At 29.8% G+C, this 12,329-nt stretch overlaps 1 protein-coding gene across 1 annotated transcript; it reads left to right on the forward strand.

The window, feature by feature from the left end:
* The first annotated feature begins 8,471 nt into the window (after positions 1-8,471).
* Positions 8,472-9,394, forward strand: LOC110262733 (uncharacterized). Its single transcript, XM_021103456.2, has 2 exons — positions 8,472-8,693; positions 9,122-9,394. The coding sequence occupies exons 1-2, from the start codon at positions 8,472-8,474 to the stop codon at positions 9,392-9,394; spliced, it is 495 nt and encodes a 164-aa protein (XP_020959115.1).
* The last annotated feature ends 2,935 nt before the right edge of the window (positions 9,395-12,329 follow it).

Here is a 12,329-nt window from a genome sequence, read left to right on the forward strand (position 1 = left end):
CTTAAGCATGGATCATAAAAAAAATTAAGTTAGAAATTATATTCGGGTGCACTATTTGAAATTGTGCATATATTGTGAGGTTATGATATTATGAGTTTTTTTTATATGAGTTGTTTTGTTCATGAATTATTCTCATTATAAGATATATTTGATGTTTTTTGTAGTATTTTTTTATATAATGTTTTAGACTTATATATAATTAATGTTATAATATTTTTTTTTAATAGTAGAATGATGGTTATAATATAACAATTAAGTTATTATTAGTCATTACTCATTAGAATGAATTATGAAGAGTTAGTATTCTCTTTGTAACATATTCTTTAGAATCCAAGAAAATGTTTAATCATCAAACCAGTTTTTTAGTATTGGGCTTATAGAAATGTTCCATAACAAATTCTCAAATTCGGTATGTCTTTCTTTCGAAAAAGATTTTACGAATTTCAGATCTCAATCCATGCATCTTATCTTTTAAGGGGAGCCTTTTATTTTACTTACTTTTCTTATGAGTTCGAATTCTAACCATAACTTCTATCAATTGTAGGTTATCACTTATCACCTTGAATTTTGAGTTTGGGAGTTAGATTTTTTAATCAAAATTTATATATTGTGATTCTAGGATCAAGAGTCCACGTTTTCATTCTTTAAATGTCAAAATAATTTTTTTTATTTTTTTTTATTTTTTGTTTCATGAATTTTCCGTGGTAGGTACCTCTGACTCGTAACTTGTACGCTCGAGTGTCCGAGTTTTCGAGATTTCGAGAAAGACATATCAAAATAAATTCAAGTTATCATAATCAATATTTATTACATTTATTATGCTTGAATAGTAATTCAATCATAAAAATATTGAATTTAAAATAAAAAAATTATTTCTCTTAAATAATTGTATAATGAACTTTTTTTATTTTAAATGTAATCTATCTAAATGAAACTTTCTTCGATTTAAAGTAATTATTTATCTAAAATAATTGTTTGGACAATTAAATGATGGATTTTATTGGTTTAGATGAGTTGATTCATAAATTTTTTTTTCAATAAACAATTATTCAAAAACTATTCCTTTATTTCTACCACAAATTTTCATATTATTATTTTTTAAATAATAATATGCTTTAAAATATTTTATAAAAATTTAAATAAAATAAATCATATCTTTATGTATCTAAATATGAATGTGTTTGGCTTTAAAGAGTTTAGTTAAGATTTTTAACATGAGAATGAGTTTTTATCTTCTGACTTTGTAAATTTCGATTTCTTAGTGTCAAGTTGTATTTCTTGTGATAAATTTATAAAAAAAAATTATTTCTTACTTCACAACTTTTACATTGTTACTAAGTCTCTAAATCATTAACTATCTAATTGGTTTAACAATTATAAGCATTTGAAGCATATGGTGATATACTCACAAATTTAAATTTGTAAACATTTTCATCTCTTTAATGAAATTTTTGTATTATGTATTTTAATGCTTGTCTTTTGTAATCATGTATTTTCTGTTCTTTTTTTTACATTGTTCATCTTATAAACATGTCTATGCTAAACTCATCTCGGGGTAGAACTTAGAAAGAAGAGAATGTGACAAGCGACGTGTCTCCACAGACGGCGTCATTGTTCAAAAAGTGTTTTTTCTCTTCCGAGTTTAAGAGTTATCTGAACAAAATTGTAGAAAGTAGGTTGGAGACACGATGTTGTCATCGTCCTCCTATTCCAAATTTCTAATATCCTGATGGTGGTGGGTGTTCCTACAAGGACTCCGACGCCCAAGTTAGCATGGGTCACAAGAAAAACTAAGTTAGAGATCATACTTTAGTGCACGTATTTGGAATAGTGGATATATATTACGAGGTTATGATGTTATGAGCTTCTTTTATGTGGGTTGCTCTTTTTCACGAGCTACTCTCATCATAAGATACTTGATGTCTTATTGTGGTCTCTCTTCATATGATACTCTTAGGCCTATATATAGTCAATGTTATAATATTCTCCTTTAATAGTAGAATGATGATTACAATGTAACAATTAACTTCATAAACTTGAGTTGTTAGGCATTAGAATGAGTTATGAAGAGTTAGTATCCTCTTTGTAATATATTATTTGGAGTCTAAGAGAATACTTAATCATCAAACCAGTTTCTTAGAACTCCTTATACTTTTGAACTCGGTTTTTAGTATTGGGCATATAAAAATATTCCAGAACAAACTCCTAAACTCGGTATATCTTTCTTTCAAGAAAGATTTTTCAAATTTTAGATCTCAACTCAAGCGTCTCATCCTTTAAGGTGGAGCTTTTTATTTTATTTACTTTTCTTATAAAGTCCAGACTCTGACCATAACTTCTATCAATCGTAGGTTACCACCTCAATTTATGAGTTTTGGAGTTAGATTTTTTAATCAAAGTTTGCATATTGTGATTCTAGAATTCAGAGTCGATGTTTTCATTTTTTGAATGTCGAAATGATTTTTCTTAAATTTTTTTATTTGGTTTCATGGACTTTCCGTGGTTGGTACCCTCAACTCGTAGCTTGTAGGCTCGAGCGTCTTAATTTTTGAGATTCCGATGAAAACATATCAAAATAAATTCAAGTTGTCAAAATCAATAATTATTAAATTTATTGTGCTAGAAATAGTAACTTAATCATGAAAATGTTGAGTTTAAAATATAGAAATTATTTCTTTTAGAATAATTGCTTGATCTTTTTTTTATTTAAGTGTAATTTATCTAAATGAATTTTTTTCGATTTAAAGTAATTATTTAGATAATTGAACGATGAAAATTTTCAATTTAGATTAATTGACTCATGATTTTTTTAATAAATAATTATTTTGAGATTATTTTTTTATTTCTACCACAAATTTTTATTTTTTAAAATAATAATATTTTCTAATATATTTTATAAAAATTTAAAAAAATATATCATACATTTACGTGTTTAAGTATGAATATGGTTTGCCTTCAAGAAGTTTAATTAGGATTTTCAAAAAAATTTTTTTTAATAGAGAACAAATATCCATCTTTTGTCTTTATAAACTTTGATTTATAAATATCAAGTAGTGTTTTTTTTTGTAGTAAATTTGCATATACCTTTTTTCCGAATTTTTGCCTCACAAATTTTAAATTGTTACTAAACCTCTAAATCATTGACTATTTAATTGGTCTTATAATTATAAGTCCTTGAAATATATAATGATATGATCATAAATTAAAATTTATTAATATTTTCATCTGAATTTTTGTATTATGTGCTTTAATGCTTGTGTTTTGTGATCATGTATTTTTTGCTCTTTTTTCATATATATTGTTCATATTGTAAACATGTGTTGTGCTAAACTCAATTTGGGGTAGAACTTAGAATGAAGAGAATATGACAAGCGACGTGTTCCCACAGACGGCGTCATTGTTCAGACGTGTTTTTATTCTTTCGAGTTTAGGAGTTATCTGAACAAAATTATAGAAAGTAGGTTGGAGACACGATATTGCCACCATCCTCTTATTCCGAGTTTCCAATGTCCTAAATTCATCACCCCAATAATAAGGTGTACCTGCAAGGACTCTGACACTCAAGTTAGCATGAGTCACAATAGGAACTAAGTTAGATATCATACCTAAGTGCACTATTTAAAATAGTGCATATATTGTGATTTGTGAAGTTATGACATTATAAGCTTCTCTTACGTAAGTTGTTCTTTTCATGAGCTACTCTCGTTATAAGATGCTTGATGGCTTTTGTGATTTCTTTTTATATGATGCTCTTACACCTATATATAGTTAATGTTGTAATATTCTTCTTTAATAATAGAATGATAGTTACAAGATAATAATTGACCTCATAGAATTAAGTTATTAGGCATTAGAATAAGTTTCAAAATGTTAGTGTCCTCTTTATAATATATTCTTTGGAATCTAAGAAAATACTTAATTATTAAATTGGTTTCTTAGTATCAGGCTTATAAAAATATTCCAGAACATTAGACAATAATAAAAATATTATAACTACGTGATAAAAATTATAGTTTTTTAAAATATATAAAAAAATTAAAAAATTTACTTATATATTATAAAAATTTATGAAAAAAATAATAGGTACGAGATAAATCTTATTAAATTTTTCTCATATTTTTAGTCATTAATTCTATATAGAATTTGGCATTCATTAGAATATATTTTAACCATCTATATATAATTTGTTAATGGGAGCCACTCAGATAAAGACGTCTAAAACGTCTTTTTTTAAAGATGTTTTTTTTTAATTAAAATTTAACACATATAATCGATTAAATCATGTTATTTTTATCAAAATTAAGCTAGACAAATTGATTTGACCGAAAAAATAATGAATCAAATCTTAAACTGATCTAAATTAATATTATTTTTTATGCAAAATGACTACAACACCCTATTATAAAAAATTGCTAAAATATTTCTATTATATATATATATATATATTGATTTTGAAAATTCTAAATTCTAGTCTTTTACTTTTCTGTTGTCATTGAGTTTGGATTTAGAATTTTCAGAATTAATTAATATATATATATATATATATATATATATATATATAATAGAAATATTTTAATCATTTTCTATAATAAGGGTATTGTAGTCATTTTTCATTAAAAATAATATTAATTTAGACCAATTTAAAATTTGATTCACTATTTTTTCGGTCAAATCAATTTGTCTAGCCTAATTTTGATAAAAATAACATGATTTAGTTGATTATGTGCTAAATTTTAATTGAAAAAAAAATATCTTTAAAAAAAGATATTTTAAGCGTCTTTATCTGAGTGGTTCCCTTTGTTAATAGTAGTGATATGAAAAATAAATAAATCACTAATTGTTTAATATCAATTTAATATCATCAAATTATCATCTTATATAATTTTATCAAGTTGTAAATATCAATTTAATTTTATCATTATATAAAATTTATTTTCAACACATGATTAACTAATAACTTATTTTTGGAGGAAGTCAAAAATCTTAACTAAATTAGTCTATCCAATTTAAATGAAGTCAAAACTTACAAGTTAGTTTATCCAAACTACCATCTTATCAATTTATTTTTTCTAAACTTATAAAGTTGTATGTTTAGTAATTTTATCTTTTTACACTTGTTATTACTTATAGCTATAATTTTTTACTTCAAAATAAAAAAATTGCATCTTTTCGCATAGAAGATACGTAGGAACTTTAATTTAGAGTAGAGAAATTAAAATAAAATTTAATTTGTTATTTAAAAATTAAAATTTTAAAAAATAATTTGCATATCTTTCATATTTTTATTAGCATCCAATCCTCTTAAGAAAAAATAAAATAAAATGTAAGGTTACACATTGAGATTATGACATCGATCTGGTCACATTCTATTTAGCATTTAGCACCGTATTATTGAATATGAATATATGATCGAGAGACTATTCATGATCCAGACTGTATTCAATAATGAGACTATGAGAGGTATATATGTACACGTCACCCAAGGTATAATAGCATACTGTAATATGGTTAAATAACCTAATCCAAGTTGAGGAGCTTGTTTTGTTTTGGCTATGTTTTAGTTACAGTGTAATCATTAAATAAGCACTAGGATGGTCGTGCTATTGTGTTATAGTCATATGATATGACCAATCATGAAAGGATCTGCTGCTGCGAATATACTAATCTTAGCAGCTCCAGAATCAGATTCCACGTTCCCGCAGGAACACCAAGCATAGCATAACTTGTCTTTTATCACCACTAGCTCCTCAGCAAAACGGAATTGCCTTTCTGGGTTCTTTCTTTCTTTCATTTCATCCGCTCAATATTTTCTCCCACTATTTTCTTTCTTGAGCACTTTAATTATCAATGAGACTGTGAAAGTATATATCCTCTTCTTATTATTGAAAAATCCCGAAACTCAGATTACTTACCAATTCTTGTTGGTAAAAAAAAATAAACCCATATCATTTGCCCCACTGTTTATGCATATTTTAATTAAAATAATTGATAAAAAATAAAAATAAAAAACTTATACCATAAAAAATATATAACATAGAATAAATATAATTTCTGATAAAAGAATTGTAGTTGATTATGACATTATTTACTCACCGCAGCACGTGTTCCACCATCGCTTTCTTGTTTTGTTTTTATTTTGTTTGGTAAATCCATCACTTTCTCGTTTTATATATATATATATATATATATATATATATATGGTAAGTTCTAGGGTGGCATGGAGATAGGTGGCTAAGAATGACTTATATTTGACCGTCCAATAGTCATATGACACCTATAGAATGGTCAATATATTTAATGAGTGTATGAAACTTTAGTCAAACTTGAGAGTTATTGTAGTGTGCCTGTGTGGTTTACCCTAGAGTTTGAGAGATTTTTTTTTCTTTGGGTTAGGTGGATTTTTTTTATTTTAAATTTTGAATTTAATTTTGATACACGGTGTAAAGTGTTTTACACAGTTCTGTTATTACATTTATTTTTTTGGATGACTATTTACGCAGTCAATTTGATAGTTATTTTTGTTAATCTAATATTATGTGATTGGATGCACATGTAAAACAGTTTTATATTGACAATATATAAAATTTTACACCGTCGTACAATTACATCTATCCTTTGAATGATCATTGTCGCCGTCAATGAAAATAATAATTACTTTTAATAATGTGACGTTACGTAATTAGATATACGTGTAAAATTGCTTGACACTTACTGTACATATCAAAATTATTTTTAGATAGTTGATGTTTTTATCAAAATAATGTGAAAATGTGTGTTATTAGTAACACTTGTATGGAATCATTCAAATTTTACGAGTTAGAATTTTTTTTTTTATAATTTGTATAATTGTTTTAATAATTTTTTTAAAGCTTTATATTTTAATTTATTAATTTTTATTGCTAATTATTTTATCTTTAGTCTAAAAATTTTTATATATTTATGATTTTTTTTAATAAAATCTACCATAAAATGAAGATTTTGAAAAAAAAAATCATTTTGTATCGATTTAAGAAATTTAATGTTATTTAAATTAATATTAGTTAAAAGTATTTATTTATAATTTATTAATTTAGATAATTTAATTATTTTTTATTTTAAATTTTTTAATTTACTTGTTGAGTCAATTTTATTCATAATTAATATTTTATTATTAATCAACTTTTGTTAAAACGATTTTTATTTGTAGCCAAATAAACAACTTATGAGTCGTAGTCTTGATTTTTGTTTTTCTTTTTAATTTATTTTAGCTGAAATTTATTGTTTCAAAAAATATTATGTCAATAGATACAGCAAAATATTTTTATAAATATTTAAAAATAGACATATATACCATTATGATTTCGGTTGATAACTGAAGGCTTAGCGAATTCACTGTATCACCAGAGTCAATAGAGTTAGTCTTCTATCCATTTAGACCATGTGTCATTCACAGGTTGGATCTTTCACTTTAGCCACAGTCATGAGTTCTCTTCATTCACCAGAGACGTCACTTATATATATATATATATATATATATATAGAGGTGATTTCTTCCAAACCCATGGCAATTTTGTGGGTTATCCTTGCACATGTGTCATTATCTCAGCCATTGATCAAGAAAATTTTCAACCTTTCATTAATTGATTCATTAAATGCTTTTACACTACATTGTATTTTATAGTATTTACATTATACCACACTAAGTATTTATACTGTAACATAAATGGGTACAATATACAAATAATTGATTTTACAAATCCCTCTCCAAATACCATACAAATTAAAACCTTCCCCAAATACCATTTCAATGTGTACAACTTCTTCTTCAACCTCACTGCTTCTTCTACCCTTGTATCCACTACTCCTTCTTCTCTACCCTTCCTATAGATGATGGGTGTGATTTTTCCGGCGATCCACTCGAAAAACCTTCCCCTAATACCCCTATAATATCCACAGATTCCTCTTCGACCTCACTGCTCCTCCAACCGTTCCTGTAGGTGAAGCGTTTGATTTTTCCAGCGTCCCACTCGCAAAACCTTCCCCCAAAAACCGCTTTAATGTCCACAGCCTCTTTTTCTTCCTCATTCTTCTGATTTCTTTGGTGACTCATCGTTAGTGAACCGACTTTTTCGAACCCCATCGAAGATCCTGCCTACTGGTTCTTCGTCTAGGGTTACGCGGGTGTCCTTTATTGTGACTCACAGGCAGAGTGAAGTATTTACGAAACCGTTGAAGAACGTAACTCATCCCCTAGGCGGAAAAGGTTCCCGCGACCCACGAGGAAAACCCTCTCGGAAAACCATTGTAAGGCCTACTGTTTCTTCCTGTAGCTAATTCGTTTGTTTCAGTTGTCAATTTTAACAACCAAATTTGCATGATTTGTTCTGTTATTCACTTTCTTTAATAACCGTTCATCGAGGTAGATTGTTTCAATTTTGAATGCAATAGTTGAGAATATTTTTTCATGGTTGTGTTCAATGTTAATCAGATTGATGGCTAGTGATGCATGCTCCTCAAACACGAGACGAGGCATAGTCGAAGCCGGCAGACAACAGGAACTGATAGCTGGATATGCAAGTTCAATTTCGCTGCAACCTAGGGATGTAAAAGATGGTGTGGCCCCAAAATGCTTCTGCGAAAAATATGCCATCTGTTACATGTCTAAGACAGACACTAACCCGAATAGGCTATTTTTTGGATGCCCATTGTTAAAGGTAAGCACGCAATTCTTCATGTATGATCACTAAGTTTATGCTAAATTTTGGTTGATTTTGAATTTTTGGAATGGAGGTTTAGAATATAGATTTTGGTTATTTTCCCTAGCTCAAGTTGTTGTGGATGTGATTTTGAATTGTTTGGAATGGCATGCCTATTGGTTATGAAAATGATTTGATTTTGTAAGCGATTTGCTGTTAAATTGGGTTGATATTGTATATAATTTGATATTGGTGCTGGTTAATTTTGAAGAATGATTGAGGCATGAATTGACATAGAACCTTATATGATATACAAAAATTGCTTTAAAATTTGAAAGGATTTTTAAGATTTAGCCTTTAGGGATTATTTACAGTCACATATGTGGATTAGATTGAGTTGGAGTGTTTTGTACAACCATACATTCATTGTGTTCTATTTGATTTAGGTGACAGAAGCACATTGCAAATTCTTTCTCTGGGTTGATGACCACATTGTAAGGGTCAGAGAGGGGGAGGCTACAAGGGGATCGAGTGATGGGAAGCAGAATCATGTTGAAGAACATTTGGGAATGGATAACCTGATAGTACATGTAGAGCAAAGAATAGTAAACCTAGAGAAGCTACTGAACAGAAAAAGTATACAAGGAGAGTTGAGGAAGAAGACTAGAGAAACAGCTGCAAGAGAGAAGGAGGCTTCATCAACAAAGTCTAACCATTAGATCAAAACTGGAACCTGAAGCACCTCTATTAGGTTGAGAAACTTAAGAATAATTTCCTTCTTTCAGAATTTTTTTGCTAGAATATAGACACACAATTGCTTGAAGCTTTTAAAGCAAAAATTGTCGATGTCGTTTATTTGATATGGGCAACATGGTTGGAATTTGATTATGTTTTACCTATAGATACGTATATGTTTTATGGTATTTATTTTTGTGACTTAGTTATCAAAGTTTCCTACTAATTTCAGTAGCATATGAAGGCTAATATGTTGTAGTAAGTCAGCCTGAATACCAGAAAATAGCAACCTTTTTATTAGTGAAACGAATGCTTAAGATTGCAGTCATGTTATAACTCAATCTTCGGCAATTCTGTAAGATTAGGAAGGAGAAGGGCATGACAATATACACCGATGATTTGGTGACTTCCATGACAAATCATGCAGCCACCACAATAGATAATTGACAAGATCTGTTTTTGTTCTTATATACTAGTGTGCAGCATAAATTTTAAGTTGTGAGAGAATGAAGAAGTTGAAAGTAAACTAGAATGTTATGTTAGGCTTTGGTAATTTGTTGAATTGCAACTTGTTAGTCAAGTTTAATTGCTTTTCTTTCAGAAAATTTCCTGCATAGGTTTCCAAATTCCTAATCCCTTGAACCTAAATAAATCTTAACACTTGTAGTTTATTTGATCATGATGAATGGCCACTGCTTTGTTCTAATACACATCAATTGTTCAGCAAAGGAGAGCAGCTATGATGCTTGAAATAAGCTAGCCTGTCTGTTAACATAATGGATTTTAAAGGCTTCATCTCATCAGGTATTGAAGTTGTAGATCAGCATCTTTATACCCTTGCACATGATGTATAATACTCCAATTGAAAGATCTGACTTTTTAAAAAACCATAACTTTCCATTATTGCTGAATCCATTGTTTGCTCAATTTGTTTGACTTTATTCACCCCTTCATGCACTTGATTGAATTCCTATTACTCTATAAGCCAAAGTAAATGAACGAGTGCTAATGGGTTGATCATTTCAGCAACGTGGCCGTGGAGGTAGAGTGCAACCTGGAGTTTGTTTATGGAGAGCTAATGGCTTATTGCAGGTCTTACCAAGTTACCATGTACTGGGTTGCTCTGTTTTTCTTCTTATAAAGTAATATTCAACGAGTATATGGCTTATTGCAGGTTTTACCGTGCACTGGGCTAGGTTCTGCCATCGTCCAACAAAGCAGTGGTGTATATAATTGTTCTCCTGAAACCCAGGGCCATCATGTAAGTTTGTCTTGTAACATTGCCCGTTTATATGTCTGTTTATATGTCGTCTTTTTTGGTCGAATCGTGTTACATAGGAAAACTTTGGTCGAATTATAGGTCGAATTGTCTCGATTCACGATTATCCCGGATGAGTTCTGGTTAGGTATTAAGGTGTAACATAGTATATGATCAAAGGTCATCGAAATTTTTTTCCCCAGCGTTTGTTACTTTAATTAACTGAATATTTAGTCTTTCTGTCATACTTGGGATTGGGCTCGGTCAACTAACCTGGAAAGACATTTATTTTTTGGTAGTTCAAGTCTATCTAAAAGTAAAGTGGGCTATCTATCAATTTGGGCCAGCTACAAAAACAAGTAGTGGATAATTCAAGTGAGGATTAATGCAGTAACTGGCTTGAAATCTGTTAAGCCCAACTCTCTCCGGAATTTTAAAAGAAAACCAAGTTTTTTCAGGTAACTATTTTTTCCATTCATGTGTGTGTTAACCGTTAATTTTATCAATCTTTTTTTGGAATAGCATTTCTTGATTGAATATTCACGTAAAATGTTAGTAGGTTAACTGATATTTCTCACATACTCCCTATACTAGGATGGTTAGAAACAGAATAACACCATTATAAATCTCCTGTACATGAGGAACACTACATGACACATCGAATTAGATAGATTGAGGTTGTTATGCAACCATTTCTCTTAATTTTGGCTCTTTCAAACCAATGTAAAACATACAATTATAAAAGACCAACTGAAAGAAAAAAACAATAGGAATTAACCAGTGTCATAACAGTTCTGGGGATTTCATTAACAAAAAAAAACATAATTAACATCAACCGGAATACTAAACATAGAGTTTCAACCAAGTTCCACAATACATGTAGTTGGAGTAACAGAACGACGAGAGGGCGATTGGCTCCGTATCAGTGGGTGTCCAATCGGCTAGGGTTCTTTCGGCCGAACGTTAGACCAAAAAGAACAACTGAGGTAGAGATGAGTAGGTTGTGGTCAGGGTTTAGATTTATTAGAGACCCTAATTCCACAAATCGTCACAATTAGCGGTAGTATCGTGGATGCCCTGTATCGTGTCACAGGATGGGTTGTTTCTCACTAAATCAAAGTGGCTCTATCATGGATACGATGGTAAGTTCTTCTCGGTTTATGGAATAATTTGTGAAGTAATTGTATTAGGTTGTGTCTTTGGACATGATTTTGTTGGAACATGGTTGTTAATGTATATAATTCATTTGATGAATGCCGTATTGAGTGTTTTATACCTGATGTGTCTGTCTGGGATTTCAGATTGTGTTCGGAAAGCAGTGTTCATTCCAAGTGTTTCTGGGTGGACTTTCGTGATCCAAGATGCACGTTGGTCGATGAAATTGACAGCCATGGGGTTGCCGTCGCCGTTCGGATGCTGGAAACTGCAGTCACAGGTGTCGCCGGAAGCAGTCGTATTGAAGGAAGCAACTCAATACCCGAACCCAAAGCAGCCGACAAATCTGACTATGAAGGTAAGACAATGGCGTGACACATTGTAACATGGAATTTGGTCCCAGGGCTGTGCTTCTGTGTCCTGTTTTTGTCAGGGTGAACCGGAAACCCCGTAATAAGTAGCTGTTTTTTTCCTATTCCAGGTTAACTTCGTAGCAGAGTCATTAG

The sequence above is a fragment of the Arachis ipaensis genome, chromosome B5, assembly GCF_059453495.1.
Source record: "Arachis ipaensis isolate K30076 ecotype BB chromosome B5, ASM5945349v1, whole genome shotgun sequence".
Lineage (NCBI taxonomy): Eukaryota > Viridiplantae > Streptophyta > Magnoliopsida > Fabales > Fabaceae > Arachis > Arachis ipaensis.